Consider the following 24,655-nt stretch of genomic DNA (forward strand, 5'->3'; position numbering starts at 1 on the left):
TGTTTTAAAGGTTATGCTGTGATTACATCTGATACATTATTACAAAATTACTCATAAGAATTAATCAATTACCAAAATTGTTGCCTAGTAATTCGACCAGTTCATCATGATCAGTCGATGCAGCTCCTAAACACGTGTACATTTGCAATAATATGCATCGAGATTAATGCTGCAAACGCTCAATTAATCTGTTGAGTCATTTATCAATTAATCAGTTAGTTATTTGGGATAAAAATATTATACTATTATATTAATCAATATTTCCTCAAGTCCACGATGACGTCCTCAAATGTCTCATTTTGTCCACAGCTCAAAGACATTCCAGTATACAGTATATAATATATAGTTGCCAATCGATTAATCAACTAATTGTTGCGGCTCTAATGAGATTGTGCAGAGAATCAGATGCTTCCGATACCCGATCAATCATTTTAGGCCGTTTCAGAAGCATTTCTGATACTGCCGTCAGAAACTGAGCAGCCTTCCTCCAAATCTCACCATTTAAAGCTTTTCAACTTCATTCATCCTTTCATTTATTCATCCTTTCATCCATCCATGTTCTGAACCTGTTGATCCTGTTCAGGGTCACAGAGTTACTCAGGAAAACATAAATCACCGTCAGCCTCGACCACAAGAACCAAAATCCCACCAGAACATCCAGATTTACAGTCAGCTGAGCCACAGTGGAATTAAAGAGAGGTTTAAATCTAAACTCTCTTCATTTTAAGCTGATTCTGAAGTTTGGTGCAAGTTAATGTGAAGTTAAGCCAAGATTTAATTGAGTTAAAATGATTCCTTGCTGGTGCAGCCCAGTCTACGTCAGCATCCAGAGAAAGTTTCTCATTATAATGACTTACAGGATCTTTTTTTATTTCATCACATTCATGGTTTTCATATCACAGCCTCGGCCACAAGAACCCAAATCCCACCAGAAGATCCAGATTTATTGAGATCTGAACCACGGTGAAATTAAAAACATGAATCAGTAGGAAACATCAGGACTGATTCAGTTTTAATGAGAAAAAGAAAATAAAATCTGCTGTCAGCACAAAGTCCACACACACACACACACACACACACACACACACACACACACACACACACACACACACACACACACGTAAAACACACTGTTGTCATTTTTACTCAGATTAAGTGTCCCCTTACTGTTAAAGGAGGGTTTTCACTGCTGCGGCGTGGAGGCAGCGAGCCTCGACTCTGTTTACACTGACAAACCAGCAGAGGAGGAACAGCAGCTGATAAAAGGCCGTATAACGAGGTTTATACCTCCCCGCTGTTTTGCATTTATGGCGTTGTGTCTTTTTTATGGAGTTCACACAGTGTGTTTGTGTCTGCTGCACAAAACAAAACACACACTGTCATTTCGTCATGTGTTTAAAGGGTTAATACACCTGAACGTGCTCCAAACATGCAGGCAGGGACGTGTTCAGTTTGAGTCCTGAGAACGTGGAACAGGAGAAATATTACACAGAGATTTAATTTCCTTTTAAACATTTTATGGACCGCATTCAGAATATATGAGTGTTCTGGTCTGTGTGTGTTTTTCCTGCAGCCGCGTGGTTTTATTTCACCTGCAGCCAAATCGTCCATATTGACGGATTGATCATGGTCACTTGTTGCCAGGCAGGAAGTCTAACAGAAGTTTAACAGACTCGACCACTTAGACCTGGATTTAGGTTTTAATGTTGGGTTAGTTTTCGGTCAGTGGCACAGACTGAAGACATGAAATCATTTGGCTTTGAATGGATCAATAGTCAGTGGACGCTCCTCATGTCTGCGACAAGATAAGATAAACTTTATTGATCCCAGAACAGGAAAATTCACTGAAGAGTCAAAAACAGAGGTAGGAAAGAGTGAGTGATCAATAAGAATAAAATAATAAAAATCTAAAAGATTAAATGTCGTACTTTAGGGTTGGTGCTTTTACAAAACACCAACACAATGAGATTTTTGGTGAATAATCAGTAATGTGGATATGATGACTAATGTTGTGTTCATGTGGATTCAGGCAGAAGGATTGCAGACCTGTTGTGTTTAATTCCCTCTGGAACGTTCTGTAAGGTTTCTCATTAATCTCCCACACTGACTGTCACAACCTTTCTTTTAACATCTTGGTATTACACGTTTTCTCCTTGTGTGAGAAATAAGCTTCATCACATCTGGTTGTATATATAACATCGCAGGAGACGGTAAAAATTTTAAACAGTTTGCAAAAGCTGCAGACAGGATTGGACGAACCCCACCACCTGTCGTGGCGTGCTGCAGCCGCGACCCTGTTGGAGGTGTGTTCACACTCTGATTGGTCGCGTGAAGTCTGATGCAGATCGGACCATTATCCTAAAGTTAAAGCAATTTCACGAGTCATTGTGAAACATCAAAATTCGATGCGACCCTTCAGAGTTTACAAATTTTTTTAATAAGTTGATTGCAAAGTAGTCTAGATGCTTTTCAAGAGGGCGACGCCCACCGCCAAAAGGTATTTCAACAAAATTTTCACCGCGACAAACACGTGAGCTACGTTTCACCATCCAGTGAGCACATTTATCTTTGTTTAATTTAAGATTGTGGAGAAGAAGAAAAAATAATAATCCAACCAGTTTTCTCACGTTCTGTTTTAATTTGGCTGCCCTGAAGCATTTTGTAACTATGTTTTGAAAAGTACCATCAAAATAAAATTTATATATAAAATCTAAAATGACATCAACTTTTGTGGGTATTTTCAATAATTATAAATAGTGGTAAGTTTAAAAAAAACACAAATATACTATAAACACTTTACAAACACTAAATCAAATAAATAAATGAAACAATTATTATATCTGTTTCAGAGAAAAATGAAGCTTCGTATTGAATCAGGAGATTAACATATAATCCCACTCCTGGTATACAACATTAACATAAATGTGTGTTTATGTGTCTGTTTCCCAGCTGCAGCTGATGACAAATTATTTGTTTTAAATTACAAATCTGCTGCATAATTATCTCCACTTTTCATACGGCGGTTCGTTTCACAAAGCCACGTTATTTCAGCATCGTGAGCCCTGCCGTCATTGTTTTCTCTGATTGTTTTCATCGTCTTTATTAGGATGAATCAGATTGCGGTCGGTGTGTCTCGTTTGCATGATCAGCTTTGAATATGTCATCTTTTTAATTTGCATGAAAACAGTGGACGTGTTTATGGCGGGGGGTCGTCGTCCGGGGCGATGCAGCAGCAGCAGGGGACCCGTCATGATAAAGTGGGGTTTGTTATTGAAATCAGTCTTAAAACCACAACATGAATTTATTTAGCAGCAATAAACACCATGTGAGGAGCAACAGTAATAAAAATGCTCTGATTTAAAAAATCATGATCAGTATTTGACTCGTGTAATTCGTGGATTTTGGTGCAGAAACAGACTCGGTGCTGCCGTCTGAGTGAAAACAGTAGAAGAGCTGCTGTTCTCGTGTCCCACAGGACTCTTCACTGCTGCTGCTCATTTACATTCAGCTGAGTCGCTGCTCATCATCATCTTATCGCTCCCTTTGGTTCCTTTTATTCCTCCTTTCTCTGAGTTTTCACCTCTTTTTCTGTTCTTTATGAGTAAAGTTTAACATTCAACGTGGGGCAGATATTGATTTTATGTACATGTTGTATGAGACTGGATACGGTCTTAGAGTTTACTGGTTTTAAGGCTGCTGTAAAAGAGGAGTAATTTTCTCAACTTACCGGACTCTTCTAGCTGTTTTCTAGTAATTTTTGTTTGTTTTCTTTAACATCAGACACAGGACAGTTATAATACCATCTACACTTGTTTATCTATGGTATTGAATTGTACCATATTTCTGTACATCCATAAAAAATATATATAATGAAATTTAAAAACCCTTCTGTTTTCATTCCTTTAAGATCACTGTAACAATACAACAGTAACTGTAGTACCGTGAAACACCATGAAACTGTGATCTCTTCTGAGACGGTTATCATCCTGTGAAAATCTCTTAATTACAATTTCCTGCAAATTTTGTTTGCTTTCTTAACACCAGACTGTAAGGAAGAAGTTGAATGACACACTTCTACAGACTGGATATCACGAGTCGTATTAATGAACAGTTGCTTGGATTATCGGCGCCCTTCAAGGGTCTGATGTTTGAAACCAGCTTCAGCAGCTGTAAACAAATGTACAGGGTCTGTACTTGTCTCTTACAAATAAACTAATAAACTAAATTAAACTATTTCAATGCACATCGATGAATATTCCATAAGATAATATTACCACATTTGATGTTAGCATAGAGCTAATGGAATTAGCACCAGTTATTTGGCACAGGAGCTATAAAATTGACTCAGGAATTTAAAAAAAAAGTATTTAAAAATGTACAAAATGGGCAACATATCATTATAATGTCGACACTGTGAGTGTTTTGGTTTTAAAGGCTGCATGACACTAAACTAAACTAAACTCTACAGACTCTTCTAACCTGTTTTATTAATCATTATATCCACACTACTGATGGTTATTTATCAAAAATTAAAGTTGTGTTAATATTTTGTCATAGTGGACAGTAAATACAGAACAGATTCATGTTAGTCAGGAGGGCAGCAGATTAGTGTTTACGGCGAAGCGTTGGGCAGATCTGAGGAGCAACTAGGAGCAACAGTCAAAACATAAACATAAATTATTGGTAGTCAAATTAAATGCTGAAAAATGAAAAAAAAATATAAATATATTTCAGCTTCTTAAATGTGAATATTTTCTTTTTTCTTTACTCCTCTCTGACGGTAAACTGAATATCTTTGACTTCTGGACAAAACAAGACAAAGACTTTTCTTCATTTCACAAACAGCTGTTAATCGATTAATCGGCTATAAAAACAAATGTTAGTCCAGCACTGGGTTACATGTAATTTTGCAGTTTTCAGTTAATCAAAGACTGAAACGTTAAAAAAAGTCACATATTTCACAGTTTGAGAGCAGAAAAAAGCAGCTGCTGTTTCTGAAGTGCAGCTTTCTGTCCACTGTCCTTCACCTGTCCCTGTCTCCTCCACCTGTGACAGCCTGCCACTGCCAGACTGCTGAAGTGCTCTTTGACCTCCTCCTCCTCCTCCACAGCCATCTCTTCATTCGCCCTCCTGACACCACTCGTTAAACATGCCTCCCCCATGACTCCCTCCCTCCCTCCCTCCCTCCCTCCACCAGGCCCCGCCGTGCCGTCGCTCGCTGCGACTCGGCCGTTTGTTGTGATGCCATCACATTGCAAATGTCTCCGTTATCTATGTGGGTCATCCCTCTTTGTACGCTGACACAAATCGTTTGTCATGTTCAGTGACAGTGCTTGACCTTGTTTATGAAGCGGTGGGAGGAGGAGAAGAGACGAGAAAACACAAAATATTTACCGCCTCCGTGCTGCAGCGTGCACATTTTTTAATCAGAAGAAGGGGCCCGGAGCGTGGGAAGCCTGAACGATCAGACTCCAGAGCTGCTCCCCAGTGGATGACTGCTCCACTTTCACATACTGTAACTGTAGTCAGAGGAAGAAGGAGGACTATAACAAACTGCTGCAGGGTCACTACAATTACAAATACAAAAACACGCTGTAAACATCTGCACAAGTAGCTGATTTAAAATGCACTCAAAATTAAATTTAGCTACGTGCAACAAAAGTATTCCACCGTGTGATCTTTCTCATGGGCTGGGAAGAGATAAAAAAAAATTAAATAAACAAGATGAGAGCCAAACAGTTTAGAAAACAACATTTTTAATGGATGAAAAATGGAGAACACTTTTCTCTCCTTCGTCGTTACTGTTAGATAGGGAAGCAACGGATCGCAAAGTTCACGGTTCAGATCGTATCACGGTTTTGAGTCACGGTTCGGATCATTTTTCAGATCTGCAAAAAAAAAGGTGGGATTATGGTTGAATTATTTTTAAAATGCACTTGGCTTTGATCTCTCTCTGTCTGTAATCATCACCATGTTAATATGATGGAAAAATAATTAGAATAATATGATTTATTAGCTTGAAATATGGACCGATGTCCCTCTAGACTTTTACTGTTGTTTGTCTTTTCAGTTGCTGATTGAATTTTAAAAGATTTGTCAGATTTTGTACATTTCTACGACCTGAAACACAGCAGTTCGATGTTTGAGCTTCACACCCTGAACGTTACGTCACAGGAATCAGGCAGACGTGTGGTCCAGCTGCTCCAGTGTTAGACGGCTGTTACTGGTTTCATATCTGAATATTTGAGTTTGTCAGATGAACATCAGATTATTAATCATGAGTGATTGTGTGTTTTCCTCCCTCAGGTGGTGTTCAGTAGATTCTGCAGCCCGTGTGACATTAAGGAGCTGTTCTGTACGGCCCTGGGTGTGCCGAGGTAACACACACACACACACACACACACACACACACACACACACACACACACACACACACACAGTTTTTAGTTTTAATCCACTGACATTTAAGTTTTTGTTCTCTTTCTGTTCTTTTTTTTCCACTTTATTTATAATTATTGAAAGCACCACTGAAAGTTTGCTGTTTCTGTGCTCTGATGTCATTTTATTTTATATAATCAAAGAATATCAGGCAATATATTTATCTGTATACTTTTACTGATTAATTTTAGCATCAACCCCAAAAATCCAGCATGGATGGTACTCTGTTATATTATACATAAATAGCGCTTTCAATGAAACCTAAACATTTACAACTAAAATACAGTTTGATTATAGTAAAATATTGCACTATAAAAAAAACAGAAAAAGTTGAGAAATCTTCACTTTCAGGGCAACAGATTGTAATATATTTTTGAGTTTTATAAACTCAAAATGTTGATTAAAGTCATTCAAGTGAATATAAATGTTAAAATATTATATTATAAATGTTTTAATATTTTCAATTAAAACTATTAAAATTTTCAGGCACTAAAAAAGACAAATCAGGCTCACAGCTCACTGTGACCAATTTAAAAAAAAAAAAAAAAAAAAAAAAAAAATCAGTTTCTAAAACTCAAAGATTCAAGTTTATCTAAAGAAGAAAAGTAAATAAACTCAACTAAAGATTATAGGTCAGCAAAACTTTTTAAAGTTTATTTCTTAAGTTAGGCGCAAAACTCTCAAAACAGACAAAACTACGGGACCAAGCAAACAGACACTCAGACATGTATTTAAAAGACAAACAAACAGAAAGGAAAATAAGCAAACGTAGTATGTAGACAAAGGACAGAAAAAGAAAAAAAAGAAACAAAATAGTGTTGAAGAGTTGCCGTCTGTACCGTGTGCTGAAAGAGACGTCTCTAACAGGAAGTCTGTAAAAACAGCTGAATAAGTTTTATTTCATGTCCTCAACTGCATCCAGATGAGTAAGATATGAGTCCCTGTTATATGATATATTTATTTTATGTATTAGTTTGAGAAAACAAACCTTTCTTTGTCTTTGTAGTATATATGATACTGTCTACTTTACAATGCTTTGTGTCTTATATATAATTAGCCGTCTTAGAAACGTCTTACTGGGTTTAAATACTTATGGTCCATAGAATAATGAATACATTGGAAATAAACTTCCTTATTCTATAGATTCTTGCTAAAGGACTGGATTTCAGTTGCTGTTGCTGCAGATACAACACAACATTTGAGTATTTACTGATGTATCATGTGGATAATGAGCTGCTTCTGTTGGTAGAAGTTATGTCAAAATAAAGTTATATGTGGTAATATTTTCATGATTCTATATTGAATTATATTTAATTAATTATGAGGAAGACTGAGGCTGTAGAGCAGAAATGACAGGTCAATAATTCCTCTGTGGTTAAAGTTCCTTGTTTTAATAAATTCATTTCATTTTATATTTTTATTTTCCATCAGTAAAAAAGACCTTGATACCTTCCAAACCTAGTCTGTATGATGAAATCAGATCAGTCAGTTAATTTGAAGTGAAGATGAGTTATTGTCCTAAATCTTTTTCATTTTGTCTTATAAATGGTGTTCATGTTTGTTTATTTGATCGGTCCTTCACCTCCTGTCGTTTTGCAAAAGTTTCCCCCGTGGAAAACCTCTTCAATGGCAAAATAAATCAGTGAAATTATTCTAAATAGAGCGTGCACTTTTGGTTTGGCTGAAGTTTTAGGTGGCTGCTGCCTCCGTCCACAGCTGGATAATGTTCAGCCTCTGCGATGAGACTGCTGAGCGAGACGTCAATCAAACACGATGAGAGCTGTGAACATTTATTTACACTCAGATCTTTGTGGATGCTTAATGAGAAACTAAACTTTGTTATCATACGTGCATTTTCACTATTTAAAGCCACATTTCCAGATGTTTTAATCCTCTGTCAGCTTCAGTGATAATTAGCTCCCATGAAGCCGCTGACATTTAGTGCCATCTGATCCCAGTGATATGTAATTAATACAGAATTACAGTGGTGCCTTTTTGCTGCTCTGCTGTGGATTTAATTATGTTTTCACACAACCTGAATCATAACTTCAGTGTAGGTGACACATAAATACTCCTCTGCTGTTTGGTTCAGGTGGGCACGGCTGCTGCTCGCTCCTGATTTATCGTGTTGTATAATCTGTCCTTCATTTACATGCAGCGAGGTGAAGAGGTGAAGCTGCAAACTGAAAGAGAAACATCCAGAAACACCACATGTCAGATCAAATCGTGATGTTTATAGCTGCAGAAATCCAAATACCAAGAGGTCCACCACTAATTTAATGTCATCTTTATTTATTCGTGTCCCCTTCAGTGTCCACATCGTGACTGAGCTGCTCCTCTGAACAGAAACCTGTGAATATTTTTTTAACTTGATATGAAGAATTAATTCATTTCAGCAGGGGTGGAAGTAACTAAATACAAATACTCAAATTACTGTAATTAAGTCAGTTTTTCTGGTACTTTTATGGGTATGTTTTCAAGTCTGTACTTTTACTTGTACTTGTACATTACAAGATGTAATCTACTGAAGGCGCAATGTGGAAAAGTGCGCTGTGGTCTGACGAGTCCACATTTCAGATTGTCTTCACAAATAATGGACGTCGTGTCCTCCGGGCTAAAGACGAAACAGGCAGCAGCTGTGATGGTATGGAGGGATTTGGAGCGTCATATGCTGCCATCCCTGATGTCTTTTTCAGAGACATCCCTGATTATTTCAGAGAGACGATGCCGAGACACATTGTGGACATGTTCCAGCAGCGTGTCTTTAAATGGAAAATAAATGAAGGTGGATTTGTTTCTCCCTGAGGCGGAAAAGGTTGTGTTTGTTGTTTGTACGTGATTCAGAACATCCTCACAGAGCTGCCAGCATGTCAGTAAACTCATAGTGAGGGAAGTCAAACCACAACAAACTCTTTCTCGTAAGGTTGTTCATCATGTCTTTAACTTCTCAAGAATATTTATTATAATCAAAAACAGCCCATTTTTTTCTTTAGTTCTTGAGAAACTCCATTGAAGCCGCATCATTGTGTAACTTTTGTTGCTGCAGGAGAGCCAGATGTTTTTACTCATGATCCCTGGGGGAGGATTTGGTCTTTTTTGTCCCAGACAACATCCGTATTAAGACTGTATCGACACCTGGAACGTTTCGACCAGTTGTTTGGAAACCAAAAGTGTTTCACTCCTGTTTGGTTTGTAGTTTGTTGTCATGTGATCGTGCGGCGGTGTGCACCCACATGATAAGATGCATCAAGACATCTTCTAGTTGCAGTCTAGATGCTCTGTGGAACTGAATATTTTGTTCATTTTTTTGCTGTTATATAAACCACATGAACACAATAAAAACCATGAAGAACCAAACATGTTCTAACCTGCACAGTGAAACCCAGAAACAGTCCAACTGGGTGGAAGAAAAATCTTCCAATATGACTTTTTTACTGTGTCGTCCAGCCTTAAGACACATTTTCTCAAAATAATGAGAACATTATGATCATGCATGACAGTTTAGATAAAGTTTCTTACTGTTTTGAGACACTAAGTCATGATATCACACACTATTTAGTATGATGTCTTTATACAGACTGACCTCTGACGGACTTCCTGTGTCCTTATATTTAGCATCAACGAATTAGGGAAAAATAATTTCATTACTTTATTTCCATCATTGTGTTATTTTATGGTCTTGCTGCCCTGACATTTGGCCTTTGTGCCCTCAAAAAAAAGAAAAACTGACAACACCAAAGGTCAGGTGATGTTTCCCCCTAAAATGATGAAATTCCAGGCCTGGTTTCAAAACAATAATCTTTTATTTCCACAGGAAATGTAACAACAACGTCTGTGTTCATCACTTCCTTCTTGTCTCTCACTGTTCTCCAACAAGGAAACGTGGTTATCCATGTTTGTCCTAGCTGTCACTTTTTTCTTGACTGCAGTCCATCCTCTGAACTGCAGGTTTAATTTTTACCCGAGGCATCAGGAACTTTTCTTGGACAGTTTTTTTTTTTTTTTTTTTTTCCGACATAGCTGTTCTGTTGCTGCAGTTGCTCCCATCTTCAGCTCTGGAAAACCAGTCAGTGTTGGTTGATGTAAAATGCATGAATGCTGTTTCACCAGCGCACCAGATTTTGTTATATTTATTGCAAAATACAGAGAGATTTAACTGATTAGGACGAAACAATAAGGATTGCCCACTTGACCAGGGCAAGTAAAATACCACACCAGGCAAGAAAATCTGGCAGTTCACTTGCTGGACCAGGCAAGTGGTTAAAAAAACATTAACTATTTTGACAATTGATTAATGGTTAAAGTAACGGTTCATTCAAAAATGATCACATTAAACTGAATGTTATTTTATCATTTTTAACTGTTTTCCACCAGGTGCACATCTTCATCTACAAATACAGCAGATTTTGTTAAATAAATAAATAAATTCTGAGCCCTTTCAGTAAGGTTACTTAGAACACTCAGAACAGTGCGGTTTTGTTCTCCTTGGAACAAGTCGCCTTTGATTTTAATGAATTTTACATAAAACACTGCAATTTTCTGTTGCAATTTCTATGTAAAAGTCCTGAACTATAGGTTGAAGAGAAACTAAGACAAAGAAATGTCACTCTTTGATGCATGTGTTCAGGTGAATCCAGTACAACTTTAATGAGCGTCTTTGTCCTCCTGCAGAAACACTAATCTGTCCCTGCTGGATTCGACCGGAGCCATGGTGTCCATCGACCCCACCATGCCACACAACACAGAGAGGTACTGAAAAAAAACCTTTATCCCTCTGATGTCTTTATTGATTAATTGATTGTTTGACATAACATTTGTTTGGTCCGTCAGCTGCCTGTTTGATTGAAGGACACATTCACTGATTGACTGTAAATCCCAGCGTCCCCCGCTCCGTCCTCCTCAGCTGTTAGCATATTGCTACAATAAACTGTGATCTGCAGGTTTGTGCTGGAAGCCACACGACTGTGACTGAGTTCATCTGCAGCCTTTTAAATCAGAATAATAATAATAATGTGTGTGTGTGTTGGGGGGAGACATGCAGAGACATGATGTTGTATCTGCAGTCTTTATTTTATTTACTCTTGTTTTCATGTCTTCCTTTCTATTTATTCTTACTTCCATGTTTGCTTCTTTTCCTGTTCTGTCTTATTTTTACTGCGTTTTAGAATCTATTTCAGTTTTAGATTCTGTTTTGTTTCTGTTTGGCCTCGTTGTTTTGCCTCCTGGGTGTCCTGCTCTTCTGCTTTGTTTGTCAAAGCACTTTATGAACTCTGTTTTTAAAAAGTGCTATATAAATAAAGTCATTATGGTTATTATTATTACTGTTATTATTACATACAGTAACCTAATGCAATGTGGCATACAGTAACAAAACATAACATAACATATAGCATAACATGACACACTGTGACATGACATAACATACAGCAACGTAACATGACATAATACACTGTAACACAACACAGAAATATAACATGTTCTGATGTAAGCTCACACTGGTTGATCATCATCTGTTGTTTTTATTTACACAGATTCATAAATGCTAACACAAACATTTAATATAAACAGTTTGTTCTCATGTTGTCAGTTTTATTTTCACTTTTAAATTTCCTTCATGTTCAAAAATAACTTGCATGTAGGATGAAGGATCCAGGAGTGAACAAGTGCAAAAGACAGATTTACACCTCCTTGCAGCTTTGTGCAGGGGTGTCTCTAGATGGGGGCACTGCCCCCCTCTGAAATCTGATTGGCCACCCCAAATGCCAGCCCAGTTTCTTCAAATATCATTGATTATCTATCAATTGAGAGGCAGGACTTTAGTTTGACAAGTATATTGAAATGTTCATTATTTTCGTACTTTTAGTTTTTTCATAAGGTTAGTTTTCTTTCTTTTTTGAGGACATAAAAAATAAACGGAATTATTTAGATTATTGTTTGTTTACGTTGCCAGGTTGTTGTGTTGTGATTGGTAGGACTAAGTATCTTTTTTTATTTAACACAGGAATGTAAGAAATTGTCCAATATTGTAATTAAAGTAGCTATGAGAAATGGTAGATATGATAAATGTGCACATGAATATACAGACACGTACTTCAAGCCACTCCTGCTTAAATCAGTGCTCCACTCGGCCACCTGAGTCAGAGGAAGTCTGGACACGTCCCTGGCTTTGTGCTGTTCACACTGATTAAAAACTATCACTTCTGTTACATGTGAAAAACACGGCAGTATGACTGCAGGGGGAAGATTGCTCCAACATCAGAACGACTTCTCTGAAACAATAAAAAGCACAGAAATGCGTCTTTGTGGAATCTGGTCGCTCGCAGTGACCTTCAGATCAGAGAGGCTGCAGCCGCCCACCATCATCCAAATTTTCCACTTAGACCAGAACAAAAAGGCAGAGAGGCCGTCGGTTTCTCTGAGTGTCGCTGAAAAAAACATGCAATCTGAAACCTGCCATGAATTTGCTAAATCTGGAGGAACGTCAGTGGAACGATTTCTCGACGTAAATGATGTGAATTACCCCGCTCTCATTAGACAAATCACTTCACACACTCCACTCCCAAGGTTATAGACACACACACACACACACACACACACACACACACACACACACACACACACATGCTGATTAACAAGGACACTTAAATATGTGTGTGTGTGTGTGTGTGTGTGTGTGTGTGTGTGTGTGTGTGTGTGTGTGTGCTATCTTATCTGGGGGTAAAATCTGAAACCTTTTATTTGACAAACATCACCTGAGTGTTGCTAATCTTCCTCATAAACAGGGTGTGTGTGTGTGTTTGTGTATGTGTGTGTCTTCCCACTTGAATCAGTAGGAGGGAGGAAAAGTCCAGCGCGTCTGCTTTAAGGACGGACAGTGAATCTATTCCAGTGTCAAAAACCACCTCTGCTGTCACAACTAACGTGTGTGTTTCCTGTTTTGTGAAGGTCACCGTACCGAGTGGTGCCTATGACGGGAGGACAGCTCGCTGGTAAGACTACACACACACACACACACACACACACACACACACACACACACACACACAGCTGTTCAAAAACAAAATATGAGCTTAAAAAGTGTGTCACACAATCAATCGATCAATCAAACTTTATTTCAGTAACACCTTTCAGTTCAAAGTGTTTAACAGATGATTGACAATCCAATAAAATGAAGTAAAAACTTAAATAGAGTGAGGTAAACAAAATAAAATAGATTTAAAATTGATTTGAAAGCATCATTAAAGGTGCTGTATACAATATGTACTCTAGAGGACGCTGTAGAGCACCAGCAGCTCGGACCAAAACAAATGCATGTTTTTTTTTTTTTCAATAAAGTTGGGCAGAAAAAGTGTCGTCCGAACTCAAACTGCTTACAAACCTGTGATCAAACTGTCAAACTGATCAAATATGGATCAGAAATCTTTCTGTGACCATAACCAGCTGTTTTCTGTCCCTAAACCTTCCCAGATCTCAAACAGAGCGTTGACACGTTATAAAACATAATTCGTTTGTACAGCGTCCACATTGAATAAACAACAGAAACGAATCTTGTGGGGTCTGTCTTGTAGGACTCCTGAAATTCAGATCAAAGTGATCAGTGTTGATCAGATATGGATCATGATTCTGTTATTGAATTGGATATTTCTCACCTAAAATGTTTTCAGAAATATATTTTAGTGACAGATTTTGTTGATTCTGGTCCTCCTTCCTCACTTTTTGTGCTTCTACCATGGATGAGTAAGCTATGTAGTTTTCATGAGTCTGCAAAGGGGTCTTTTATTTTGAAAAGTGACTGGACACCCTCTGCTTTTTCTGTGTCTGACTTCCTGCCCATTCAATCTGCTCTGTGCAGACACAGCATCTGCCAAAAATAAACTTGTTTCTGCTGATGGAACCACAGTCACTGTGCAGAACGGCAGCGATCAGTGCAGCCGTAACACAGCGCAGAGAAAGTTGGATAAAAACACATGCAGGGAGTGTTACACCATTCTCTGCTCACTGTATCTTTACTTTGCAAATAGTTGTTTGCTAATATCTAATGAGGCTGAATGTTTTACGTAGCAGCTTTAATAAACTGGGCTAATAACTAGATAAAATAAATGACAAACAACAAAAAAGAAATGAAAACAAATAAATCTGACAAAAGAGTTGAAAACAAAACACTGACATTCATAAAACAAAAATGAATAAGACTGGCTTCAAAGGTGCATTTAAACATTTCAAAACTTCCAGCTGTCCTCACATGTTCACTCAAGATCTTATTTGCTTTCTTGCGGAGCTGAAATGTCAAACTTTTGGTTTAGTTGGTCGCTAATTAGAAGCTTTTTGTTCATTTTCGTACCAGAGGGTCATTTAAATCTCTGAGCTGATGGAAAATTTGGTCAGAGGACGTCAAGTTTCACAGGAAAACAGTGTTACAGAATCTCCCAAAAGAAAAGATCTACAGTGAAGATTCGGGCTAAAAACATGGTGTAAATAACATTTCTTTAGTCTGCTTGACATGTTGGGGTGTGAGGGGGAGTAGATAATGACTGAACTTTTAATTTTTGGGTGAACTATCCCTTTAATATCAGGTGTGAACAGGACTATATAGGAGTGAGTTTCAGTTTGTTGTTTTTCTGTCCAACCACACCTGCTGTCACAGCGCCATTTTCAGAGGAAAAGTTGTAAAAAGCTGCTGTGCTCTCTGCTCTTAAAGGAGTTAATAAACTTTATTAAAGCTGCAAACAGCAAAACAGAAATTTTAATAAAAATCTGGCCTAGCATCAGCCAGAATATGGAGTAAAATCCATTTGAAGTCACTTTAACCACCCTTTTCTTCCTCTGTAAACATCTATAAAGAGCTCCTGAGCTCATAAGAACTTCACTCGCTGCAGGTCAAAGCCATATAATCGTTTTATGGAGACTCATCATCACATCAGTGGCGGCGCTGAACTCTGACACTGACCTCCTAAAAACTGAGATCTGCTCATCAACAACGCTGATCACAGGACACACACACACATACACAGACGACAACAACAAGTCACTGACTGATACACACCGTGTCTTTGTTTCACTCCTATACAAAGAGTAAAGTGACAGAGAAGTAAACTGATCAGCCTTCAACATAAAATTCATTCAGTGGTGTAAAAATAATCAGGGTGACGATTTTCAGGATGTTTTTTATGTTTCATGTGTCTCATGATGTTGTGTGATGGTGATTTGTTCGGTGTAAAAATGAGCTGGAGATGAGATGAAGAGTTACTGAAGAGGAGAGATGGTGCCGTCAGTGCAGATGTGTTATCAGACAGATGTGTTGGTGCTTTTACCTTCACTGTTGTTTAATAATCTGCTGCATGAAGAATATAAAGCCTCTTTTACACTGGACACTTCTGTCTGTTTATAACTTCAGATTTTAGTTTTTCTGCTTAAATATTAACAATATTTTCTGCAGTGGCATTACTGTGTGCATTTAGATGTTTAAAATTACTGGAACCTGCAACCTACATGATCAATAATTATCAATGATTATAATTTGAAACTTCTCTATCATAATTGGTTTTCAGCTGTATCACTCAGGCCTACAGGCTGCATTGTGCCAGAAAAAGGTTGTGATAACCGAAAGGAAAAAGGTGTGAAAACTTGTCATAAATCGGGAGAAACACAGGAGAACTGTGTTCTTCCTGGAAAGAAACCCGGAGACAGAAATGGATTGGTGGAACAATCAGGAGGGCAGGCGGGAACGCTTGCGACAGAACGCTGTGACCAAAGATATCGTTCAAACCAGGAGATCTGAGCAGGTCTTCCTCCGGCGATCCAGTCAGCTGAGTCACTCCAGCTGAACGGCTTAATTAATCACAGAGAGGAATTTTTTAACAGCGCTGTTTCTCCTCAGCGCTGACCTGCGACCCCGTGTGAAACATGGAATGTGAGTGACACAATGTACAAACCACCGACCGACAATACCTTTCCTTTTTTTTACAATTTCTCGTATCCGTTAGTTTATTGGCCCGCGGCAGGTTGAACTTTGCCCACAGCAGTGGAGCTTTTAGCCAGTGGTGGGGCTTTGTTGTGTGCATGTGTGTGTGTGCGCGACCAACTTGTTCCCAGTGTGTGTTTGTGTGTGTGTGGGAAGAGGAATCAGATATGTCTCGTTAACACGTCAGGCTGTCAGCCGGTTCCTTTATTCACTTCAGTCGTTCCCTGATGGTGAGAGCAGAGGGACGGGACGGGGCCACGTTTTATTTATCTTTGCTCTTCTCTCTCTGCCATCTGTTGCTTCAGCCATCTGATGCTCTGATTGGCTTACATAACCTGTGTACATGCCTGTATGTGTGTGTTTATCACATCTATTGATGCACTGCACTTCTAACTGCTATTGTGTTGATAATGAAACGTTCTGTCTCAAGCTGTTTATCACAGACACCTCTGTGTGTGTGTGTGTGTGTGTGTTGTGTCTTTGTGTTTGACCAACAGCCTGTAGACAGTGTGTGTGTGTGTGTGTGTGTGTGTGTGTGTGTGTGTGTGTGTGTGTGTGTGTGTGTGTGTGTGTGTGTGTACTGTATATGTAACACAGCTCCACGCTTGCTCTCTCTCACAGATAAAGAGGAACTCTTTCAGAATGTACTGACGCAAGTCGCCGAGCAGTTTTCAAGGTAAGCAGCTGACTGTCGACTCGTTTTACTGCAGATACTAATGTGGAGACATTATGTCCTTTTTCAATGTGTTAATAACTGTCAATCATTTCTTTAGTGTATCATTCTCTTTTACACGTCTTCCTTTAAAAGTCAGGTTACTAATTCTTGTGAGTTTTCTGAAAAATAACTGTGTGCTGTAGCTCGATGATGCTGCACCTTTTGCAGCTGTTTTTTTTTTTTTTTAAGTGTTTTATAATCACAGACAGGAGTATTTAATGCTTCATCGTATCATGAGGTGTTAAATCTGCCTCTTCTGGCTCTGAGACATGAATTCACTGCTGCATCTCTGCTTCAGGGAGTTTTACTTTGTGACACTGGTGCAAGGTAGGGCTGCATACAGTGGTTATTTTTATTGTCAATTAATCTACAAGTCTGATTATTTTGTATGAAATTTGCTACAAAACCTAAAGAGTCTGAAATTACCATCATTATTGACAAAGAAAAACAGCAAATCTTCACATTTGAGCAGCTGGAAGCAGAGAGTGTTTTGTTTGAAACTATTAATAGATTGTTAAAATAGTTGGTAACCAGGACTGCAACTAACTGTTACTTTCATTATCAGTCTGTTTATTTCCATGGTTAATCATTTAGTCTATAAAATATCAAAAATTGTGACACAGTTTCCAAGCAATGCAAAGCAAGCAAATGCAAATGTTCAATATTTTAGCTTGAAAAGTGTCTGAAATGACTGATCGGTTATAAAAATAGCTGTAAACTAATTGAGCCCAGCAGAGGTGAGCAGCTGAGCAGCTAACTGTCAGTCCTGCAGCTCCTAATGTGGAGGCGTTAACGTCTGCATATTTTCTTCATGTTGTGTCTTAATTACTGTGAATCATTTCTTTAGTGTCTATCATTCTCTTTTATATTTCTTCCTTTCTCAGTCAGGTTGTTAATTCTTGTGATTTTACTGAAAAGCAGCCCGATAATAAAAATAGTTGCAGACTAGTTTTTTCTAGTGCACAAAAAAACCCCAAACTTTTCTATTTTGATGATAATGCACATCTTGGTTCATGCAGCTGTTTTTTGCAGTCTGCCTCGACGTGTTCAGGTGCGTTTAATCCTTCATCGTGGTGCTTCTGTCTCTTTATCAACTCATTCATATCTGCCTCTGTTGGCTTAGAGACACGATTTCACTGCAGCTTCTCTGCTTCAGCTCTCTTATCATGATGCTCTGATCACACATCAAGGACAGGAGGGTTTGCACTGGCTGACACTGGTGCTGAGTAGGTCTGCAGCTAATAATTATTATCATTACTGATTCATTGATTTTGTTTAGTCTATAAAATGTCAAAAAATAGTGACAAATTCTCGCCGAAGTTCAAAATGACGTTTGTAAATGTCTCCTTTTGTCCAACCAGCTGTCCAAAAAACCCAAGGACTCTTCATTTACTGTCACAAATGACAAAAAAAGCAGCAAATCATCACATTTAAGAAGCTCTGACTGCAACTAATGAATATTTTCATTATCAATTTATCTGTCGATCATTTTCTGGGATAATTGATTAGTTGTTTGATCCATAAAATAGTGAAAAATGTTGAACATCGTCCTCAAATGTCTTTTTTTTTTATCCGCAACTCAGAGTTCCAGAGTTTACAGCCAGAGAGGAGTAAAGAAAACATCAAATATTCACATTTAAGAAGCTGAAATCAGAGAATTTGGACATTTTTCTTTAGGAAAAAAAGAGACTCAATCGATTATAAAAATAGTTGGCAATTGATTTTAATAGTTGGCAACTAATCGATTAATTGTTGCAGCTCTGGTGCTCAGACTGAGACAAGAGAGCAGATGTGGACAGGACAGGAGTCCAAAGGGGACGGTGCAGCAGGACATTAGACTGACAGATTAGACTGAAGATACTGTGTGTGTGTGTGTGTGTGTGTGCGTGTGTGTGTGTGTGTGTGTGTGTGTGTGTGTGTGTGTGTGTGTGTGTGTTGTTATTAATTGTGTGTCAGTGCAGCTGCAGATCTGACTGCAGTGTTGCAGAAGGAATAATCAGATCAGATCTGAAGTTGTATAACAGAGTCTGATAACATGAAGTGTCGGCACTAATAGAGTCATTACATAAACTGAGAGGAAAGATTTTTCAGGCTAGAATTATTGACAAATCATCTGATCACTTTGAGTTTGATCATACACACGGGGGGGGGGGGGGGGGTGCTGAGTATTGCTTTGTGTGTTGTGTGAGCGAGGTGAAATTTCCCGTCAGTGCTGCAGGTATGACGTGTTTTTGTGGGTCGACATGGAAGTTAACGTCACTCAGCTTCCCTCAGAATCACAAACTTTGAATGTTCACCAAGTCAGCTGGATTTTTCCACTGAATTTTAGATCAGGGCAGAGTTAATGCAGTCGGCAGGGTCAAAAACTAATGTTAGGCTACAAACAAACTACGTCACAGTGACATGATGCAAATTAGTTTTCAGTATCTTAAGTGCTATTTGCACCTGGAGTGTAAGTTGCCAGTGTGTCTGTTAACACCTGCAGGGCAGAGATAAACCCTGATGTTTTCCTAAACCTAATCAAACTGACTGAAAGCTCAAAATAACAATTAAAAAAACTAAACAATAATTCAAGTAAGTCTAAAAGCATATTGACACTAACTGGGTGTAAATAGCTGAATATTTGCTGTGTGCCTATTCTCACCTGATACTTTAATTTATTTTTAAGTTATTTCAAATATCGACAGCATGAAAATGTTCAGATAAGTTTAAGTAGTAAAAATCAAAATGAAAAAAAGGAAGTAGGAGAAGGAAAGAAAACATGTTTCTAAATACAGCTGCTGCATAATAACATCCTTCATAAAGGAAGCGTGGGTCGGAGCCTTTGTTTGCCTCCAGTTAAAAATATCAGTCTGTGAGTTAAAGGAGTTAAAAAATGTTCATCATGTTAGACTGAGAACTGGTTATAACCAGATCAGATCCTTTAACTCTGCAGACTGCGGTCAGAGGATCAGGATCAATAACAGCAAACAGTCAGAACAACAAAATAAATCCAGTTTTAACCCAGAGATTTTTATGTTTTTTTCATTTGCATCTCATAAATGACCTGCAAATAATGAAGGTTGTTTATTGTTGATTTTCTGCAAATTAAATAATAAATATATCTTCTAATCACTGCAGTTCTGTAAGTTTGCAGATATGTTCAATATACATGTCAAAATAAAAAAATAAAAAAATAAAGCAGAGCAGGAATGAAAGGAAAGTCCAGTTTTATATGAAGCAGTTATACTTTATTAAATACTTGATGTGTATAAAGATGTTGTATGTTGTTGTTGGTCATTGTTACTTTTTACGTACATTTAGATATATCTACCTATTTTCCTTTTTTTCTCTCTCAAGTATTTTTATTACTGGAAATGTAGGTACAATCAATCAGTTATGATCTTTGTCACAGTCAGGCAGCCGTAGTTTATATATGATAAATGTTTATTTCTCTCTGTTCAGCTCTGTTGCTCGAAGCTGTTTTGTCTGTTTTTGTGTAAATATACAGGATGGTTTATTGTTGTCATGGAAACAAAGTCTCATCTGTCCCCCTCTCTGTCTGTCTCCTACCTGCACCCCCATCCGTCGGCAGGGCGTTCAAGATCAACGAGCTGAAGACCGAGGTCACCAACCGTCTCGCCATGTTGGAGAAAAGAGTCGAGCGTAAGTCTTTTCCCACAGTCCCACTGTAATATTAACACACGTCTGTCCTCAGCTGTCAAGAGACAAGAGACACGTCCAGTGGATCAAATTTGGCATGTTGGCCGTCGCCATCTTGGTTTTTTGGAGCCAGAAGTGACCATAATTTCTGCACCTCTGCTGCAGCTGCATGAAAACAAGTTGCCCATAGTTTAAGAAGTTAAACCAAATTAAAAATCACTTTATCATCCAAACTAAGACAGGCAATCAATTAATCAATCAATCAATCAATCAATCAGACTTTATTTGTATAGCTCTTTTCATTTGAATAAAATGTAACACAAAGTGCTTCACGCAATAAAATAATAATCTCCACCCACAGACACCCAAAATAAAAACTGTGTGCTTAAATAAAGAACTATAATAAGAAGAGCTCTCATTTAAAACAGGAACTGAGGAAACAATGTCATCAGTGAGAAAACACCTGAGCAGGCTGTTCTCTCACGGAAGCTAACAGGTTATCAAATATGTTGTTTTTGCTTGAAATACGGCCCGATGTCCCTCCAGAGTTTTATTATCCATTATCTTTAGATTTGCTGATCAATCAGTAAGCAGTGAAATGATAACAATTTGTCAGATTCTCTGTTTTTGTACGACTCACAACCAGTTTGACAACTGAGCTTCCCGCCCTGATCGTGACGTCAGAGGAAAATGGTCGCCGTGTGAATACGGTGAAAGAGCCTTAAATATCCGTTCAGATTGTCGTGTGTTATCAGCAGCAGCGTGAAGTTCACTGTAGCTACCTTTAACTCTTTAAACCTGCAGAGAAAACATCATAATGAAGTTCTGTACAGTAGTTCTGGGACTGATTAGTGTGCATATTTCAGATAACTGCATGCTTCCAGTGCATGTCGTCTGAACCTGTGTTCCCGCATCGTTTATGACGCCGTGATTAGATAAGTTGAAGCCTCAGAGGTGCTGTGGTCTGCTAACCCACCACCACACACTGCTGACCTTGTGCCGTTATTAGAATCTGCTGAACATTGACCACATTTAACCCATTTGGAGCAGAGATGAACGTCTATCGTCATCTTATACAACCTGCACTCTGAGATCACACACATGATTATCAGTTTACAGTTTTTTTTTGTTTTTATTAACTGTGAGGAGGAAGTTAATTATTCTGAGGCCGTCGACCTGCTCGCTGCACAGCTGCAGTTTGTTTTTACCTGATGGCATCTTGGCACTCGGGACGCCTGTGTCAGTTCTCCCAAGATAAAAGGCAGCTATAAAAAAAGCACAATCAATAAAGGTGTTGTGATAGCCAGTTTTTTTATAATATAGGTCTCAGTGTTCTCGGCGGGACAGCTGTGATAGTAATTACCTACAGGAACATTTAATCAGTCGTCTTTTGCAATCATTACATCCTTCCTCATACGTGTGATTAAAGATAAAGGTCGAGTTCAGTCTGTGAGTTGTACAACCAGTCAGTTGTTTTTCATCAGCAGAAAAAAATCAGCAGTCAGGCTCTCAGATTTGAGTGACTGTTTCATGCGTGTTCTGCAGAGCTGCTGCAGCTGCTGGTTGTTGGGTTTTATATCCACCTTTAAATGATTTTTGCTTTGATGCTTTTTTTATTCATCTGCAAATTAGATTAAACTCAGGTTTTAATTCAGACTAGTCGACTAGTCTAACAGTGAGAAAACAATCAGAAAGCAGTTAAATTTGAGCGATTGATGAGAAGAATGTGATGCAGACTCTCAGTCTCAACAGAGAGGAGCTCACGATGATCATGATTGGTTTTAAAAGTTGTCTGACACTGTACGAGAATCTGAGGGTGGATTCATGCCGCATTCTTGCAGGATATTCTGCAGAAATAACATGTCAGATAATCATGGTGTCATCGCCCTTTAATTCTCGTCTCCATGGTCCAGGTCAGACTCACAGGAAGCTGAATGAACACGGTGAACATGAGAAACCCCATCAGTCTGTCCAGGACGATGTGACGTGTCAGAGCAGGGCTGGTGTGAAACCTTGCTGGGTGTGTAGGTGTGTGCCGCGGCGTGGTGTGTGAGAAGCACCTACGCACGCATGTGTGTTGGTGTTTCCACATGTGTGTGGGCCGTGTGTAATCCGTGCATTAACAAACACCAGATTGCGTTGACGTGTTCCGTCTCTGGCAGCGGCGTCTTCCTCTGACTCGCCTGTCTCTGGCTACATACATGTGTTTCACCACCTGACGCGGCCGCAGTTTCATAATAGCAGAGCCAACCCCTTTCAGTCACCATGACAACACGACCTGAGTTTGCTTTGGTCACCATGGCGATTTCCCCAACTCCACTGGGGGAGGCTTTCTTTTGAAGTGAAGTGAAGGTGAGCTGATCAACAGGTGTGAGCTTCGATCAGAGCTGAGTTTCGAATGTTGACTAAACAAAATTTATATTACATTGTGAACGGGAAACAGAATGACACCTGTCCTCACTTCAGGGCAGCTGAAGTGAGAGGAGGAGGAGAAAGGAGGAGACAGACTGGGAGTATGACATGAAGAACAAGGTATCATTTTGCGACTCTGTCTCACGTGACCAGAAGGTCATTTTAACGCTGCGACCGGACAAAACTCCAAGAGAAGCTGAAAGAGTGCAGAAGCAGTGGATTCAGACTTTATCTAAAACGCTGAAATACTGGGCAGAGATGCAGCATATGATGGATTTACCTTCAACGGTCTGAGCTGCGGCAGAATGTGGCTCTGACTGGAGAAAAAATCAAAATCTCCTGAAGAATCCATCTGAAACCTAACAACATGTGAGAGAGAGTTTTTTTATAGTTTTGCTTTTTAACTTTGAGTGATCACTGAATTATTAAGCCGACTGTATTTAACATCGTGGCATATGAAGACATTGTGACATATGAAGAATTGTAAAATCTCACTTTCATGAGGCTGTTCAGTCCGACAGCGACAGATCACAGGCAGTAAACTTAGTGTTGAAGCTGCAGCAAAAGAGAAATAAGACCCAACCCTACCTGAAGGCACTGGGTCCGGTTGGGTTCAGGTGCAGATCTCAAACTCTAAATTAAGCACAAAAACAACTTGGTTAGAAATAAGATAAGAGTGAGACAGAGAGAGAGAGGGAGAGAGAGAGAGAGAGAGAGAGAGAGAGAGAGAGAGAAAGACAAAGTGAAGTGTTTCCACAATCCATATGAGGGTAAAAAAAAAGATTAGCTTTAAACAATGACAGTGCAGTGACTTTAGAATATGATATTAGAAGATATATTTCCAGCAACATAAATTCAGTTCAAATTCCTTCGATTCTGCCTTTTGATTTAAACCTGGATATCTTGCAGACGGACGTCCAGCTGATGATAAAGTTTCATGACTCAACTCTTTGAAAAATACTCTCAGGGTTTCTTTCCTCCAGACCTGAAGCGGATTTTTTTCTCAGAGCCCTGGCTGTGTTTTTTTTTTTGTTTTTTTTTACTGTAGTAGTAGTTTCACATCTGACGCACAGCCACTTCACACAAGCATGCCAATTGCCTGGATACCTGGTCGCTACGGCAACAGTGTGGCGCCCACACAGATCTCCATCCTCTCATCACTTTGGTCGCCATGGTCACCTGTTTTAGTGGGAGCTGGAGTGTTGTCGGAGGTGACCTCCCATCAGTTTCAGAATGAAGAGGAGGTGAACTGATGAAAGAGAGGAGGCAGATGGAGAGCTCTGACAGCTGCTGCTGATCGATTGATCGATCGTTACTGATACGATGGGACAGCTGTTAAAGGGAGATTCAGTAGGATCTGTCTGAGCTGTTTGTAAATGCATCAGGACGTCAAATACCAACATTTTTGGTTTGGTGAAATGTCTCGAGCAGCAAAACAATGAGAAAAAATACAAAATAATACAAATATAGATGCCACCACCATGTTC

The 24,655-nt window shown here is 38.8% G+C and overlaps 1 protein-coding gene across 2 annotated transcripts in view; it reads left to right on the forward strand.

Annotated features, from left to right (window-relative positions):
• The window catches only part of pde9aa (phosphodiesterase 9aa), a 42,807-nt gene that overhangs the window by 4,858 nt on the left and 13,294 nt on the right, over positions 1-24,655 (forward strand). For both annotated transcript variants that reach the window (XM_084725510.1, XM_084725509.1), the window contains exons 2-6: positions 6,307-6,377; positions 11,110-11,187; positions 13,384-13,427; positions 17,021-17,075; positions 20,689-20,759. In XM_084725510.1, coding sequence (XP_084581636.1) covers positions 6,307-6,377; positions 11,110-11,187; positions 13,384-13,427; positions 17,021-17,075; positions 20,689-20,759 — 319 coding nt within the window. The remainder of the gene's footprint in view (positions 1-6,306; positions 6,378-11,109; positions 11,188-13,383; positions 13,428-17,020; positions 17,076-20,688; positions 20,760-24,655) is intronic.

The sequence above is a fragment of the Lutjanus erythropterus genome, chromosome 8, assembly GCF_056507025.1.
Source record: "Lutjanus erythropterus isolate fLutEry1 chromosome 8, fLutEry1.hap2, whole genome shotgun sequence".
NCBI lineage: Eukaryota > Metazoa > Chordata > Actinopteri > Lutjaniformes > Lutjanidae > Lutjanus > Lutjanus erythropterus.